This window comes from Peromyscus eremicus, chromosome 8a (assembly GCF_949786415.1).
Source record: "Peromyscus eremicus chromosome 8a, PerEre_H2_v1, whole genome shotgun sequence".
Lineage (NCBI taxonomy): Eukaryota > Metazoa > Chordata > Mammalia > Rodentia > Cricetidae > Peromyscus > Peromyscus eremicus.
This window is the reverse complement of record NC_081423.1, coordinates 30,193,077-30,211,468: the sequence shown is the minus strand read 5'-3', so window position 1 is coordinate 30,211,468 and position 18,392 is coordinate 30,193,077. Positions and strand designations below refer to the sequence as shown.

The window sequence follows — 18,392 nt, the reverse complement described above, 5'->3', positions numbered from 1 at the left end:
TCTGCAAATAGTGAAAGTTTGACTTCTTCCTTTCCTTTCCAATTTGTATCCCCTTGATCTCCTTTTGTTGTAGTATTGCTCTAGCTAGAACTTCAAGTACTACATTGAATAAATGTGGGGAGAGTGGACAACCTTGTCTTGACTTGATTTTAGTGGAATCACTTGGAGTTTCTCTCCATTTAATTTGATGGTGGCTGTTGGCTTGCTGTAAATTGCCTTTATTATGTTTAGGTATGTTCCCTGTATTCCTGATCTCTTCAGGAACCTTATTATGAAGGGGTGTTGGATTTTGTCACAGGCCATTTCAGCATCTAATGAAATGATCATGTGGGTTTTTTTTTTCTTTCAGTTTGTTTATATGGTGTATTACATTGACAGACTTTCATATGTTGAACCAACCTTGTATCTCTGGGATGAAGCCTACTTGACCTTGATGGATAACTTTTTTGATGTGTTCTTGGAGTCTGTTGGCCAATATTTTATTGAGTATTTTTGCATCAATGTTCATGAGGGAGATTGGTCTTTAATTCTCTTTCTTTGTTGCATCTTTGTGTGGCTTGGGAATCAGAGTAACTGTAGCCTCATAAAAGGAATTTGGTAATGTTCCTTCTGTTTCTATTGTGTGGAACACTTTGAAGAGTATTGCCATTAACTCTTCTTGAAGATCTGGTAGAATTCTTCATGGAAATCATCTATCTGGTCCTGGGCTTTTCTTGGTTGGGAGATATTTAATGACTGTTTCTATTTTCTTAGGGATTATTGGCCTATTTAAATTGTTTATCTGGTCTTGATTTAACTTTGGTATTTGGTACCTATCCAGAAAATTGTCCATTTCTTTCAGATTTTCCAATTTTGTGAAGTTCAGGTTTTTGTAGTATGACCTGATGATTCTCTGGATTTCCTCATTGTCAGTTATTATGTCTCACTTTTCATTTCTGATTTTGTTGATTTGGATTCTCTCTCTCTCTATCTCTCTCTCTCTCTCTCTCTCTCTCTCTCTCTCTCTCTCTCTCTGCCTTTTGATTAGTCTGGATAAGGGCTTGTCTGCCTTGTTGATTTTCTCAAAGAATCAACACTTTGTTTTATTGATTCTTTGTATTGTTTTCTTTGGTTCTATTTTATTGATTTCAGCTCTCAATTTGATTATTTCCTGGCATCTATTCCTCTTGGGTGACTTTGCTTCTTCTTGTTCTAGAGCTTTCAGGTGTGCTGTTAAGTCACTAGTGTGAGCTTTCTCCATCTTCTTTATGTGGGTATTTAGTGCTATGAATTTTCCTCTTAGCACTGCTTTCATAGCATCCTATAAGTTCGAGTATGTAGTACATCATTTTCACTTAACTCTAGGAAGTCTTTAATTTCTTTCTTTATTTCTTCCTTGACCCATTGGTGATTCAGTTGAGCATTATTCAGTTTGCATGAGATTTTAGGCTTTCTGTAGTTTTTGTTGTTGTTGAAATCTAACTTTAAACCATGGTGGTCTGATAGAATACAGGAGGATATTCCAATTTTTTTTGTATCTGTTGAGATTTGCTTTGTGGTGGAGTATGTGGTGGGTTTTAGAGAACATTCCATGGTGTACTGAGAAGAAAGTATATTCTTTTTTGTTAGGGTGGAATGTTCTGTAGATACTGATTAAGTCCATTTGAGTCATAACATCAGGTAAGTCCCTTATTTCTCTGTTAAGTTTCGATCTGGCAGATCAGTCCAGTGGTGGGAGTGGGGTGTTGAAGTCTCCCACTATTAATGTGTGGGATTTGATGTATGATTTAAGCTTTAGCAATTTTTCTTTTACATATGTGGGTGCCCTTCTATTTGGGGCATAAATGTTCAGAATTAAAACTTCATCTTGGTGGATCTTTCCTGTGATGAGTATGTAATGTCCTTGATCTCTTTTGATTGATTTTAGTTTGAAGTCTATTTTGTTGGATATTAGGATAGTTACACCAGCTTTCTTCTTAAGACCATTTGATTGGAAAGACTTTTTCAAGCTTTTTATTCTGTGGTAATGTCTATCTTTGAAGTTGACTTGTTTCTTTTATGCAGCAGAAAGATGGGTCCTACTTTCATATCCACTCTGTTAGCCTGTCTTTCTAGAGGTGAATTAAATCCATTGATATTAAGGGATATTAATGATCAGTGATTGTTAATTCCTGTTATCTTTTGGTGGTAGTGTGTGGGTATTTCTCTTCTTTGGGATTTACTGTTGTGGGCTTTCTATTGCCTGTGTTTTTTGTGGGTGAATCTGACTTCCTTAGGTTGGAATTTTCCTTCCAGTGCTTTCTGTAGGGCTGGATTTGTGGATAGGTATTGTTTAAATCTGGTTTTGTCTTGGGATGTCTTGTTTACTCTGTCTATGGTGATTGAAAGTTTTGCTGGTTATATTAGTCTAGGCTAGCATCCATGGTCCCTTAGTTTGTGCATTACACATATCTAGTTCCTTCACATATCTAGGCTTTCAAAGTCTCCATTGAGAAGTCAGGTGTTATTCTGATGGGTCTGCCTTTATAGGTCACTTGGCCTTTTTCCTTTGTTGCTCTTAATATTCTTTCATTATTCTATACATTTAGTGGTTTAATTTTTATGTGGCAAGGGGAATTTTTTTTGAGGGGGGTCTAGTCTGTTGGGTGTTCTATAGGCTTCTTGTATCTTCACAGGTATTTCCTTCTTTAAGTTGGGAAAGTTTTCTTCTATGATTTTGTTGAATATATTTTCTGTGCCTTTGAGCTGGTATTCTTCTCCTCCTTCAATCCCTATTATTCTTAGGTTTGGCCTTTTCATGGTGTCCCAGATTTCCTGGACATTTTGTATTATGACATTTTTGGCTTTGGTATTTCCTTTTAACTGACAAATCTATTTCCTCTACTGTACCCTCTACACCAGAGATTCTCTCTTCCATCTCTTGTATTTTGTTGGTTATGCTTGCATCTGTGTTTCCTGTTTGTTTACTCAGATTTTCTATTTCCAGTATTCCTTCTGTTTGTGTCTTCTTCATTGTTTCTATTTCACTTTTCAGGTCTTGAACTGTTTCCCTCACATGTTTAATTGCTTTTTCATGGTTTTCTTGGCTTTCTTTAAGGGATTTATTGATTTCTTTCCATTTTTTGTTTGTCTTTTTCTCAATTTCTTTAAGGGAATTTTTCATTTGTTCTTTAAAGGCCTCTATTATCTCCATGAAGTTATTTTTAAGGTCGCTTTCTTCTGCTTCTACATTGTGATGTTCAGGTCTTGAAATTGTAGAAGGGCTAGCTTCTGGTGATGCTATATTGCTTTTTATGTTGTTGTATGTATTTTTGTACTGGAGTCTACCCATCTCTCCCTCCAATAGATGCAAGAGGTGCCTGTGTCTGAGGGAGGTGCTATTATTCCAATCTGTGTTTGCTGTGTCTGTGTCTCAGGGGCCCCTCTGGGTCCAATCTTAGCTCTTGGTCTAATTGGAGCTGGGAGACTCTGTATCTCCAGGAGCTGCTCTTGGTCTAATCCAAGTTAGCTGATTCTGTGACTCATGGAGCCATTCTGGGTCTTATCAGGGCTCTTGGTCCAGTCAGAGCTGACAGATTCTGTATCTCAGAAAGCCACTCTTGGTCCAATGAGAGCTGGTGGTTTAGTTTCCATATCACAGGAAGTTACTGGGGTCACAGGCAGATGGGACTTGTAGATTGCAGGGTCCAATTGAGGGGGGGAGTTGGTGGGGGAGTAAACATGGATGTGCAAGTCTCTCTGTGGTATGCTGACTTACATTCCTTTGGGTTTACACTGAGGGGTAGTTTGTTATTAACATCATATACTAGGTTCTTACATTTATTATAATTAATAAATCTATAATGAAATATCATAATGGATCAAGTACAAACTTTATTTAGATTTCTTTCACTAGACTTTTGTTTTCACTTAAAGGTTTTTTTTCTTATTTTAGTAATAATTTTTAGTTTTATTTTATATGTATGAGTGTTTGCTTGCATATACGTATGTGTACGATGTGGGGCGTTTACCCAACCACCCCCACAGTTCCCCAGAGTTTTTTGAGTGCGAGCAGCAGGAAATATTAGATAGAAGGATTTATTGCGGAGAATATCACGGAGATAAACAGATAGAAAATAAAGGATAGCCTCGAGAGGGGCTGGAACCTATTCCAACGGGCCCCAACTGTCTCTGCACCAGGGTTTTTATAGAGACGTGAAGGGGTGGAGCAAAAGACCTCCTCCCCCAGCACAGCCAAGTGCAGACCATCCCAGACACCTGCACTCAGGCCCGTGGTCTAATCATCCTCTATGCAGACCTGCTGGGTAAAGCCACGAGGAACCCGAGAATGGGCTCTCACAGGTCCCCCTTTCTTAATATATAAAAAAATAACTATTAATGGCTTACACCAATCTCCATAGCCGTTACACCTCCCAGTATGGGAGTAGAGGATGATATAGATGGCATTTCTCTTTTGAATTAGGTCCAAGGTGACTACAGCAGTCTTAGCTGCCTCAAGCCCTTTCTAAGCCAAAAACTCTTAAGGCAACTACAAACTTAAAGAATCCCTTAGCTTCATCATTACCATTAACAGGTTAACATAAATATTGCTATACATAGTCACAATTCTCTCAATCTTACAACTCAAAGCAAACTCTTAACAGAACCATTTGAATTAGCATATATGGTGCTAAATATAGTTTAACAATTTTCTCCATCTTACAACTTTAACTCAATCATTTGAATTTTCTTGCTAACAGAATATAGGAAAAACTTCAATGTATTCACAAACTTAAATATTTCCTTAACTCCACAAAACCAGGGTGCATTAATATCAATAGGTTTCTGCAAACATAATTCAATCTCATAACTCCTCCTTTTCTTTATAATTTTTTAAACAAAATCTCAAACCTAGTTAGAAGAACCCAAACTCATACAATTCCTACAAACCCATATTGAAAAGCAATCTTCTCAATCTAACCATTAACAATTTGAAAACTTAGCAAAACATCCAAAAGCAGTTTCTTAATAAAACTCTTTACACTTTAAAAGTAGTCTCTTAATATACATTTCTTACTAACAAAAACATGACATTAATCCACTCAAACAACTTTTGAAATTAGACTAAGGAATATTAACTCTCCCCCTTTTCTTTATAATTTAAGCAAAATCTCAAGCCTAGTTAGAAAACCCAAACTTTTCCATTTAAACAGTTCCATTTGTAACACAAAACCAGTTCTGTAAGTAATTTCATTTTTACATAAACAGTTCCACAAAACAATTGCATTTTTAACACAGAATACATGAATCACCAGCATATACACATACACAAAACTGCATCTTGATTCCACATAGAAACAATAAATTTCTTCATTTAAACAGTTCCATTTTTAACCCAATTCCAGAAAACAGTTCCTAGGTCATTACTATAAGTAAACTCAAAATTGTCCCATTGCAATGAAATCTCTATTGTTTATTTCATATCTTAAGTCCCAAAATTCAAATGATAAATTATGGTACGAACCTTCCAAATATGAAGAAATCCATAACCAAAATCTTTTTGTAGTTTCATCTCATTTTAAGTTCAAAAAGTTCAAACAAATAAATTCTGGTATTAGGCTTTCACTTCAAAATATGAAGAGACGTTTTTCAACCAAAACTTTTTGCAGTTAACAATTTTAGTTCAAGCAAGCGTCTCTGCACTTATTCTCAAGCCAGAGACCTTTTTAGGTACAGTAGTATTCTAAACCGCACCGTTTTTGATGTTAACTCAGGTTTTTCTGTGTTGCGTCGATTTTCCACGGATCTCAGCTGCGGATGCCTTGTGCTGGTTCTGGCGTCTGCCATTCTTAGCTTCTTAGCGGCTTTTGGAGCTTTTGAAAACCGCTCAGACTGCCTGCTTTGCAGTCTCCTAGGACACTTCCTTCCGTGTCTCAGGTTCTTTCAACCATATACATTAAGAATAGACTGACACTTAACATTTACACTTTACAAACTCACATATAACCTTTTGCCTTGCAAAGCATTTAGACTCACATTCAACATTTACACATTTTTACAAACTCATATATAACATTAACATCTACTTATTTATACTCCTTAAGGAAACTATAGAACTACTTTAGCAAATATATTTCTTATTACTTCTTATATACTTCTTATTTATTTAAACTTTCATTTAAAACTAGTATCTTTACTTCTTACAAGCTTATCACTACATGTCTTAAGACTACCTTAGATATTTCTTGCAAGCTTATTTTCTTAAAGGAACTCTATAGATCTATTTTACAAACTTATACAGGGCTACCATTAGCATATATTTAACTTAGCAAACACCTAAAGATTTCTTAACACAGATCTAACAGAATTTTTACAAACTCACAAATCTTATTTTCATCTTTTTCTACTTCTTACTCTTAATTATTATCACTATCTCTATTAGAGTCTCTTAACTAGACAGGAAGTACGCACATTATTTCTAAAGTTTAGAGTTTATAGTCAGCTTCGCTATAAAGCACTGGGATTTAGTGAGTGTTGTTGTTATAGAATTGTGATAGTTGTTGCTAGGGGACAATTAACATTCTCAGGATGAAGCCACACTCCAAAGTTGCCAGTTCTCTCAGCCGTTCCGGACCGGCAGAGATGCACTATCAGCAGTAGACAGTTTTTAACTAGAGGCTGTCCCTTCACCCAAATTCATAATAGTTCCCCTAAGTGCTTCAATTCAGACAAACGTTTCTATTACAGCAGTACTTTTGGTTTGTTCTACTGAATCTAAGACAACGTTCAGTGTATAAACTGCTCTCTCTTGCTTTCTTAAGGATTTTAAAGTGGCTTGTTTGCTCTTAAAGGTAGCTTTTTGTCATCCAACTACCGTAAAAAAAACTTTGCACAGCTATTAGGGTAAATAAGGCATTCTACCAAGGGAGCCCCAAACCGCGAAGCACCTAGTTTTGTATCCTTTCAATTTTTCCAATGGAACTGACAAATTAAACTCTTAGATGATTTTCCTCCTTATTCTTTTAAAAGCTGTATTTTAAGTTTACCATGAACGTATTTTCAAGCTGACAAGTGTTTCAGGGCAATGTCGCCACCTTTAGCGGAAAAACTACCTTTCCAAGAATGCATTTCCCTTATATCAGTCCATAATAGTATCAGTCCCTTATGTCAGTCCTTTATATCATTTCCCATAGTTCTTTTCGGGTCTGAGAGTCAACTGGTTCTTTTACCAGACTTGCTTACAAATTCTTCCCTGGGAGGTTTGAACAAAGTTTTTTGCTTTTGCAACGGGAGATTTGAACAAGCATTTTACATTTTCAGCTTTGGCACGTTGGGAGATTTCTATTCTCTCCTCAACTGGCTTTAACAGGTGTTTCTCCTTGTTTGCCTTAGCCAGTCAGTGAAAAACAAGATCATGTACAACAGCTTTTCCATAGCTCTTTCAGAGAGATTTTCTCCCACTAATTTGTCTCATTTTGCTTGTTCCTTCCTTCCCCAGATGCAGAGCTTCAGGTATCTGCAGCTCTGTTCCTCTGCTAGCTGCCTTTGGAGGTAGGGGCTTTTTTTCTCCCCCCCCCCCCCCGCCCCGAATCTGCCTCAAATTCTAGCAGCTTTTTCAGGTCATATATTTTTCTGGGGAGGATTATGTCCCTTTTCTGTTTCTTCAGAGTCTTTCTCCCAGACAGTTCCCAGTTTGGTCTCAGTTTATCCCCTCTAGCCCAGAAACAGTTTCCGACACTACAGTGGCGGCTTTCCCTGCTCCTGAAGGTAGGGGCTTTTTGTCCATTGGTTTTCTGGGTCTGTGTGGTTTGCATACAGACTGAAAATCTAACAAGGGAGGTTTTTGCCACCTCTAAACTCCCATTAGGACAGGTGTTTTGCCACATCAGGCCTTCACCTGGCCCAGTCCCCCAGTGGGTTGCGTTTGCTTGTCTGGGTGCTCAAGGACAGAGCTTATGCCAGAGGCAATCACCCCTTAGGGCTATACTCCCTCATCTGATCGGGAGTTAGTTGAAACAAAGCTTTTCTCAAAGAGGTGCTTTCTCTGACAGAAAAGAAAGCTTTACTCCTGGATAGTTCTGTTCTGCCCTGGCTGGGCTCTTTCCCCAGACTGTGTTCTGACTCAGCAGCACGACTGCTTTAGACACAGTTCAGCTTTACTGTTTTCCCAGAAAGGTCCTTTCTCTGATAGGAAAGCTTTTTTTCCCTCAGATTTCTTTTTGTAGCTGTGGACCTATCAACCCGGGACTTGCATGAAAGCAGACAACTGTGCCGTACCCACTGGCTTTAGCTTTTTTTGTTCATTAGCAGTTTTTCCCTGGGTCCTGCACCTTCCCGCCTCAGCTCTGTGTTCCAGGAAGTTTACCACTGCAGGAACCCTAGTATCCCCGAAATGCACTCCAACTCAGAGACGCTGGCCAGTCGCCTCTGGGTTTTTGGTCAGAAGTGAGGATACAATGCTAACAGTTTGCATGCATCAGGGGATCTTTGCATTAGGACGAATAGGAGCACCTTTTCATTCTGAAATGCTCACTCACAAACAAAACCCTTGATGCCTCAGCTGGGCATAACTGAAAAGTTTGGCTTTTTTGCTTTTCTCAGGTAAAGTTTCCCGCCCTTTTGGGCTCTCTGTAGCTCTTTACCCACACTCTCCCAAGCGCTTCCCTCAGGGTACTTTGACCCACTGTCTTTTACTAGCTTGAAGACACAGCTTAGAAGAGAGGTTTTTAGGAACTTGTCCCTGCCTCCTGCATTGCAGGGAGAATTTTTAAAGCTTGAAAGAACTTGGAGAGGTTTTGCTGTCTTAAGAGGTTTGTTGTTTTCCCTTTGAGCTAATCACAGGTGGTCCCCATACTATTATCTTCAGGTGATTCTAATTTTTCCTTCTGAGAAAGTTAAAGGCTTTAGTTTTTAAGTTTAAGAGAGCTTTTGAGAAAGATGAAGGCTTTTTAGATTTTCCCCCAAATTTTCCAAGAAAAGCTTTTAGTTTGAGAAAGATTTTTCCCCCAGGAGAAAGAAAGACCAACTTTTCCCAAAACTTCCCAACTTTAAACTGACTTCTTACACCCCCATTATTGGCTCAGGGAGAAGTTACTTTCTCCTGCCGCTTGGGCTTAGCATTTCAGCTGTCCCCAGGTCAAAAGTTTCCATAGGAAACTTTTTCTTCCCCATAAGCTCCAAGAGCTTTTTTACTACCGTAAAGCGCATAGAAAGATTTTCCCCCCAGTTTGCATTCATAGCCCCCAAAGTTAGAAAATTGAAGAGTTTTTCTGTCTAGTTGCCTTACTTATTTTTTTCTACACAATCTTACACTTCTAAGTTTTTCCTTCACTATATTACTATCCTATGCCTTATACTTTTTCACAGATAGAAATTGAGAAAGGGATAGAAGATAGAAAATTTTGACAGAAGAGAATTTCGCTGCAGCATCGGACATCCTTCCAGTCTGCTTTCCTTTTCTCTTGAGGATAAAACCCCTGCCTCTCAATATATATAAAAATATATATATTTTCCATAACACCAGCATGCCTTATCCACTGGCAGGGCTGAACTCATCACTTTCGCCAAAAACTCTGTAATAAAACTATTATTTTCCTTTATCTTTAGTCCCTATTACTTTGTCTTTAGTCCCTGTTCATTTGTCTTTAGTCCCCCCTTTTTTTTCTTTAGTCCCTTTTTTATCTTTTTTCTTTAGTCCCTGTTCAGGCGCCATTCTGTGGGGCATTTACCCAACCACCCCCACAGTTCCCCAGAGTTTTCTTGAGTGCGAGCAGCAGGAAATATTAGATAGAAGGATTTATTGTGGAGAATATCGCGGAGATAAACAGATAGAAAATAAAGGATAGCCTTGAGAGGGCCTGGAGCCTATTCCAACGGGCCCCGACTGTCTCTGCCCCAGGGTTTTTATAGAGATGCCAAGGGGTGGAGCAAAAGACCTCCTCCCCCAGCACAGCCAAGTGCAGACCATCCCAGACACCTGCACTCAGGCCCGTGGTCTAATCATCCTCTATGCAGACCTGCTGGATAAAGCCATGAGGAACCCGAGAATGGGCTCCCACAGTACGACATGTATGCCTGGTTCTCAAAGAAGCCAGAAGAGGGTGTTAGGTTCCCTGGAATTGGATTTACAGACAGTTATAAGCAGCCATGTGGGTGTTGGGTCCTCTGCAAGAGCAGCAAGTGTTCTTAACCACAGAGCCATCTCCAACTTAAGGAACTTTTTCTATTCCAGGACTGTACCCTATGTTTTGTCGTAGTTCTGGTCTGATTGGTGAGGGTTGGCCTGAGTTTTCCTCTGCTTTGTTTAGGTAGAGTTGAGTATGCCATTGTGTTTATAGAATCCCAAAGAACTACAAAACCATCCCATCCAGGCCCTCTCATCCGGTTTCCAACTTATGCTTTGTGCTCTTCCCTGTTGGTAGTGATGCACTGTGGGTGGCTCATAGACAGGCCTGTTTTGGAACCAACCTGGTGAGCTTCCTCTACTAGAGCTCTTCTTTCCTGTTCTAATAAACTCTGACAGTGTAGATAGCATATCTCTTTCAGTGACTGATAGTACCCTACTTTTCATTTTTCATTGTGAAGGCAAGGGGCTGAGAGCTTCATGGTGAGTACCCAGGATAGGAGTGGAGTCAAATCCCAGTTTAACTTTGCTTTGGCCATCACGAGAAACACTGTGGCTTCTGTAGTTGACACACACTCATACACATGACCAGGCACATACAGATGCTCACACATGCACAGGACAAAGGACAGAGAAGCATATTGGCACCCATGCTGTCCCTCCACACATTTTCACACAGACACCATAAGAAAAATGCTCAGCACATTTGATCACACATCCCAGATCGAGGGAGGTCATTCAGGATGAGGGAACGGGAAGATTGTGAGGCAGAACAGGAAGTGAAAGGCCAATGTCCCACCCTGTCAGCAGTAATTGTGATATAAGGCATGGGTTTTGACAGACACACAGATGCCTGTCAAAATGTCCAAGGAGCTTCTCCTTCTCTGGCTGGTGACAGAGCTCTGGTGGCTTTATCTGCGTAAGTGTTCTGGAGGCTTCCATTCTGGGACCTGGGTAGGGATCCTACTAACACCTGCCTCCTTCTAGACTTACACTTTTATAGGATATCATCCTTACCTTGTTACACAGAGATTTTTTTCCCTAGGGACTAATTTGGCGTTTCAGGGGTGAGTTTATCTGTGCTTGGGTTAGAAGTAACAGTTTAAGCAATGGCATAGAAGAAACAAGGTGTCAAATGAAGGGCGTGAGAAATTTGATCCGCAGGCGTTACAAAGCAAGAGGCAGGGGCTTTGTTCTGCTAAGAGCTTTATATATGTATATATATATATATATATATATATATATATATATATATATATATTGTTCCCTTTGTTTTCATGAGATTTTATTTGCTTTCTATTTTATTTTGTCTTGCTAGCAATGGGGCTTCAAAATGAATTCTCTCTCCTTTTCTTCTTCTCCCCCACCCCCCTTTTGATATTTTGAGACAAGGTCTCTATATTATGTAATGCTGCCTGTTCTGGAACTCACTATGTGGACCAGGCTGGCCTCAAACTCACAGAGATCCACCTGTTTCTGCCCTCAAAGTGTTGGGATTAAAGGTGTGCCCACCATGTCCAGTCTTAGTTTTGTTTCTTTGACACAGGATCTCACTGTGTAGTCTAGGCTGCTTGGAAGTCAACAATCCTCCTTCTTCAGCCTCCTGAGTATTAGGATTAGAGGTGCCTGTCGCTCTGCCCAGCTACGAGGAGGTTTCTCTTCGTCACACTGTTTTCAGATTTCGACTGACACAGATGAACAGTCAGTTTGGATGGAGACCCTGAGGTGTTCAGCAACCACTCTGCTTTGGGCTCCAGCCCTCCCAGTCACTAAGGCTGACATTGTGAATATGGCTTGCATCACTCTGCCTCCCCCTCTTCCTCTCATTCTTGAATAGAGGAGGTCAAGCCAGGTCTCTGGTAAACAAAGCTTTTTCTATTCACCTGTAGCTTCCAGTCTGCTTCAGGGGTTTCTGCTAAGTTCTTATCATTGAGGTTCCTATGTTAGAGAACTTGTCGCCACAGTAAGTGCTCGCTCTACTGCCTCTATCCTCAGATCCTCTGTACCACCCAGAAGGTGGATGGGGACTGCTACATCTCCTGTAACTTGGCACATGATGTCATGGGTACATAGACATTCCAGAAGCAATTCATGGAGTGAAGGCAGTCTCTGTTTTCACATCTTCTGTATGAATTTTACCCAAGCACTTATTTATTACTTATTTATTTATATTTATTTGAGACAGTGTCTAACAGTGTAACCAATATTGGACTTCAACTTGGAACTCTCCTGCCTCACCCTCCTGAGTGCTGGGATAACAAATACCTTATCCAAGAAGGTTTTTGTTACATAGTAAAACTATAGAAAAAAATTGCTGGAGTTTATATCCTCATGTCCCATCTGTGGCAGGACAGCATGATGGGCTGCTCCAGCCTCCCTTCAAGGAGACAGCGCCTGGTGAACTGATCTCTCTGTTTGCTTATTTAACTGTTGGATTTTGGCATAGAGTCTTGCTAGGTAGCAGGGGTTCCCTTAAGCTTGCAGGCCTCCTGCTTGTGGCTACTGAGTATAGGGATTGCAGGTGTGTATCACTCTGGCTGATTCATTTCTTTCTTTCTTTTTTGTTTTGTTTTGTTTTTGTTTCTTTTCAAGACAGGGTTTCTCTGTGTAGCTTTGCGCCTTTCCTGGAACTCACTTTGGAGACCAGGCTGGCCTTGAACTCACAGAGATCTGCCTGCCTCTGCCTCCCAAGTGCTGGGATTAAAGGCGTGTGCCACCACCGCCCGGATGATTTATTTCTTTTTAATGTGTCTTTATTTAAACGGTCAACTGAGAAGACGGTGACCATTCAGAGTTTCCAAAGATCAAAAGTAGATGTGTCAAAAGAGGTGGTCCATGACATCTTCAATCCAACAAAGCTGAGGTTTGGATTGGGGAAAGGCCTAAAGGTCACCAGCTAGAGAGGAGAGAGGCTGTGTTCACATGCACCTGTAATCTGGGAGCATTGCACATGAGAAACTGATATGGTTGCTGTGATTTCGTTTCTCCCTGACACTTTCATAGCCGAAGGAAATGTTTTTCATTCTGTTTCTGCATCTAATGTGTGTGGTTCCTCCTGAAACTTTTGGGAATTCCATGAGGTTAATTTCAAGATGTTTCTTGGCATATGGACCTTGGAACTCCTTTTGTCGCAAGTACTGCCCTCTGAGATAATGAAGAGTGTGGGTTTCCTTCAAGAACCCCAAAACATACAGTGATAGAGAATGACGTTCACAGTATCGCTCCAATGGCCACACCAAATTTCTTGCTTCCTTTTGTTATAGTAATTTTTCATTAGATGAGGAATATGGAAACTTTTTGTAAAAAAATAAAAATGGTAAAAAGTTTAAATCCCTTTTGACCTCTATGCCAAGTTCCCGTTCTTTACTGTCTTCTGGCTACCATAGGCACTAGGCACACATGCAGTGTGCTTACATGCATACAGACAACACACTCATCCACATTAAATAAAAGCACATAAATCTTTTTTGAAAAGAGTAAATGAGTGAGTCAGGAGCTGTGACTGTGTGCATAAGACCTGTACAAGATCAAGCCAACAAAGGCCTAGCATGACTGTTAAGCTGGTCATCAAGTCCCACCCCTAGTAGGAAAGCCGTTGGCAATTGATCACTGCTAGGAGAGGGACAGTCTGGTTTTTTCAGGGTTGTGGGCCCTGACAGGCTACCCATGCTCTAGCAGTTGACACCCCATGCATGCTCATACTGGAAGCACCAAGTGGACTCTCTTAGGTTTTTAAACAATGGAGCACATGAAGTTGGAAGGGTGTGGGAGCAATTGGGGAGAAATTGGAGGAGAAAGAATAGACAATATATTTCATCAAAATACATTACAATCATGAGCGAAATTATTACACAATGTTAAAAAGGAATAAGTAAGTTAGGGCCAGCAAGATGGCTCAGCAGGTAAAAGTATACGCTCTAGAGCCGTGGTTCTCAACCTTCCTAAATCTGTGACCCTTTAATACATTTTTTTATGTTGTGATGACTCCCGACCATAAAGTTATTTTGTTGCTACATCAAAATTATATTTTTGCTACTGTTATGAATCCTAATGTTAATATATGACGCGCAGAATATATGATATGGGACTCCCAAGGGGGTTGTGACCCAAAGGTTGAGAAGAACTGCTCTAAAGCCTAAAGATCTCTGCTCAGTTCCCAGAACTAATGTGAAAGTAGGAGGATGGAACCAATTCACAAACACCCTCTGAGCATCACACACTCATGGTAGCATATATGCAACTCCCTATACACACACACACACACACACACACACACACACACACACACACACACACTAATTACATTTTAAACAGTAAAGAAGTGCATATCCATGAACTCTCTAACTTTGTATTACCTAGCAGCAAACAGATGATCCAGAGTGAACAAGTCCCACCTCCATTTCTGAACATGGAGTAGGAAAATGGAGTCTACCTAAGCAGCATTCTTTCCTGTCAGGATTCTATCTGGGTTGGTTAACCCATCTGAGAAATTCAATCAGCAGCATGCAATATCTGCTTAGTGAGATGATGGGAGCAGGCACAGGTTTTGGGTGGCTTTTGGTGAAACATATGGGCAAGACTATACGTGACCAAGAGGTCTGGCCTCTTCATTTGGGAGTTGACTAACAGAATGGTGAGCAGTGTTTAAATTGGCTCAAAAGGTCTTGCTGTGGAGATAAGTTTAGAAATTCTGGACCACCTGTCACTAATTTTGGGATGGAAGCTTGTGGACTTAACTGCCCAGGAGAACAGGCAAGCAGATCAACATTTGTGCTAAAGAAACAAAGGACTCTCTTGTCTCCCTGGAAGCCTCTATTTGTACACAAATGGTATTCAAGTGCATTCAAGAGATTTTCATCTTCATAACAGCTTTCTCACTTTCCCCTTAGCACCAACTGCCTCGGAGGATACAGTAATAGGGTTTTTGGGCCAGTCGGTGACTTTGCCTTGTCAGCACTCATCCTGGTCCAGGAGACGCAACAGCATGTGCTGGGGCAAAGGTGCATGTTCCATTTCCAAGTGCAACCAGGAGCTTCTCCACACAGATGGAACAAAAGTCATCTCCACGAAGTCTATAAAATACACACTTCAGGGGAGAATCTGGCGGGGCAATGTGTCCTTGACCATCTCAAACACCAATCAAGAGGACAGTGGGGTGTACTGCTGCCATATAAAGGTGCCTGGCTGGTTCAATGATGTCAAGAAGTCCGTGCGCCTGGAGCTGAGGAGAGGTGAGGAAAGAATGGAGCTCAGCTCTGAGAAAGAGCTCCATGTTTTGTGGTAACAGATTCATTCAGTGGGTGCTTGTGAAAAAGCAGTTTACCTGAGCAGAGGGTGAGCAGGCTGGATTTCAAGTGGTGAGCCACAGAGTGTGGGCAGGGAAACCCACATGCTAGTCACAGCCAGGACAGCCACGGAAGTGAGTGAGGGATCCAGCTGATAAATAAAAGAGGCTGATGATGGAAGGTGCTATCTATCTGGATGGAGGCTTGTCCTCACCTTACAGAAATTTGGCCCATTTTTTTTTACCTCCCAATTTTTATGTGAATCACATTTTTTTTTCATATTGACTGATTTCCATGTAATAAAAAAAATTACCATGTGAACTGAATAACAACCATGGGTCCATTTTAGCCTACATGCAAATGATTTGTGATTCCTGGCAGAGGGAGAAGGGCATGACATTGGGCACCACCCCTGGCTCCTCTCAAGCTCTTTTTCTTTCCATTCCTATCGATGTTTTGGGTAAACTTTGGGATATAAGGGTACTCTTAAAGATTGTCTGCATAGAACAAGCCACATGGAGCTTATGGCTGAAGTACATGAACAATAAACACCTATAGGACATGGGTGGCTATGTTCTTAGTCTGCTCAGATGGCTCTCATGTTCTGAATTTAGAACTGGATGATTTTAGTTAGTGAGCTCCCATGCGTATTTGCATATTATACTCTTACAGCCACTTTGTGCTATCAAAGAAGAGGAAAGAGAAGTTTATTGATATTAACTTAGTCCAACAGGAGTCATCTCTTTATTTATGTGGTATCTTAACTAGTTACTAGTTTATGAAACATTGTTGATCTCAGTACTCTGCAGGATCAATTCCAGGTTGAGTGGAACAAATGGTATCCTTTGGTTTCATCAAAGCCTATAGGAATTTGGCATATCCTGGGGAGGGTGAGAGCCATACAGAAAACTGTGAATAATGATCCCAAGATATGTGTTAATGAAGTGAGAGAGGATGGAGGATGGCACAAATCCAACTGTAACATATAACCAAGTCTGCATTCTCACCCGAAGTTGCATACCTAGGGAGCACTTGGTTTATTTTGAGATAGAGTCTCACTATGTAGCCTAAGCTGACCTTGAACTGGAGATCATCCGGTCTTAGGCTTCCAAGAGTTAGGACTGTGAGTGTGCTCTGTGACTCCTGGGTGTGGTCTCAATTTTATGCACTGATTCATTTGTACAATACCAGACACAGTGATAGGTATCAGATTCATGGCAGAAAACAGAATAAATGCTTGGTGTCCTGGTGCTGATAGTTTGGTGGGAGAAGCAGACATTACTCAATAATAAACAAATAAACGTGTAGTTATAAAAATACAATCGATGCCGAAGTATTAGGACGTACAATGCGGAAGACTTGTCACTGCAAGTCATCCTGTTCCTAGCCCAGTTCCAAAATCTACATCCTGATTAGGGACCTCAGCTTGAGGCCTAGATATCTATCTCCCTAGGTCTCCCTGTTTTGTGTTTTGTTACATTAGTATCTTGAAGGACTCAAAATAATTTTTAGTACGTCTTATGCCTATTAAACAAACTTTTATATGAATTAATAGGAGGGTCCTGTGTGGTGCTGTTCACTGTTAAAGTTTTGTGAATGGTTCTCCTGTAGTCCTGAGCATACATCATAAATGAAAGTTCTGCTGAGACCTGAAAGATGACCTCTTGTTCTTTTTTCAACATATTCTCTTTCTGCAGCTTCGTAGTATTCCCTGCCTCTAAGATGGAGCTTTGCAAAACATAGCAGTGGTGGGGTCCCAAGCTGAAGACATGGCTACATAATTGAAGACAATCGTTATCCTACTGAATGAGTCCCAGCAGCCCTCTGAGGGGCTTCTTCCTGAGACTGGAAAGACAACAACCAGATTGGACAGTGCAAACACCCTTTACAGCTCCAGGGCTATTTTCTGTGTCGGTTCATCCAGCAGTGGTGGAGAGGGTGACCCTCAGCTGTTTGTACTCAAACTCACTGTTAACATTATCATAATTCTTATGTTCACACTGCCTCAGTCTCTCCACACACTACAGCGCATTCTCCCAAACATGAACATTATAAAATGTTATATTTCCTTTGTTCAACATAATCATCAGTAGTATAGGAAATAGACTGCTGCCTTGGTTATTAAAACCATTAACAGAGAAATAGGATTAAAAAGTTTAAAAAAAAGTGAGCACAGGTGGGATGGCATCCTGAATTTAGAAGCATTTTATGATCATGATTTATCTGTTTTATTGTAATTTGAAATGTCATTTCCCCTCCCCAAGGGGTAAAATCATGGGAACAGGCAGGCTTTAATTTCTCTAATAGATAAATAGAAGGAATTCTAACGTCACCATTAGAGTTGGTTATACTTTCTCATAGCTCTGGAAATATGATGCATTAATAGTGGTTGATCTTAGAATAAGGATGGGTGCTTCATGTCAGGAGAGGTTGCCATGGTGAGAATGAACCAGGCAGACATCAGGGAAGAAAATAGTGGACCGAGGACTGAGTTCATTAGTGCTGTTTCCACTGCAGTCTGACTTGGTGCTCAGTGTCCTGTCCTCACCCACTGGACTCTGAATTAGGTGCTGGAAGGAAACAATGCAGAAATAAAGGGGAAAGAGGGGAGGAGGACCCAGGCTCTCTGCCTGAGAGAAGTCCTGTGCCAGGAGTGACTGCATTTGAGATTATCAGTGGCTTCACTCAGCATTCTAAATTTATAATTGTCTTCAGGTCATATTTATATTTAAATTTATTTCAGAAAGACAAAGCATTTTTCATAGTGAATGAGTTTGTCACAAACAAGGAAATATTTGGTTTTGCTAGAGTTGACAAAGGCTGTTGTGTTGGTATATTGGTATATTCGTTGCCAGTTTGGTTGTTGAGAAGAGCAGAGATGAAGAGGATATTAATTTCTATTTCAGTGGGAGTAATCCCCGACTCCAGTTAGAGACACTCAGCCCATAGGAGAGCAGGATGCTGGATCTCAGTCCACAGTCTACTGCTGTTCCACAGAGTTCTAGGAAATGAATATGTGTTTGATT

At 40.4% G+C, this 18,392-nt stretch overlaps 1 protein-coding gene across 1 annotated transcript; it reads left to right on the top strand.

Annotated features, from left to right (window-relative positions):
• Positions 1-10,941: 10,941 nt before the first annotated feature.
• LOC131915974 (T-cell immunoglobulin and mucin domain-containing protein 4-like) lies at positions 10,942-17,739 on the top strand. Its single transcript, XM_059269282.1, has 3 exons — positions 10,942-11,000; positions 14,971-15,312; positions 17,064-17,739. The coding sequence occupies exons 1-3, from the start codon at positions 10,943-10,945 to the stop codon at positions 17,069-17,071; spliced, it is 408 nt and encodes a 135-aa protein (XP_059125265.1). The 5' UTR covers position 10,942; the 3' UTR covers positions 17,072-17,739.
• The last annotated feature ends 653 nt before the right edge of the window (positions 17,740-18,392 follow it).

Bases quoted from the DNA above. Each gene is read 5' to 3' on its own strand.
- LOC131915974 (XM_059269282.1), top strand. From the start codon at position 10,943: ATGTCCAAGGAGCTTCTCCTTCTCTGGCTGGTGACAGAGCTCTGGTGG. The intron at 11,001-14,970 runs GTAAGTGTTCTG...CTTTCCCCTTAG, and splicing joins GCTCTGGTGGCTTTATCTGC to CACCAACTGCCTCGGAGGAT.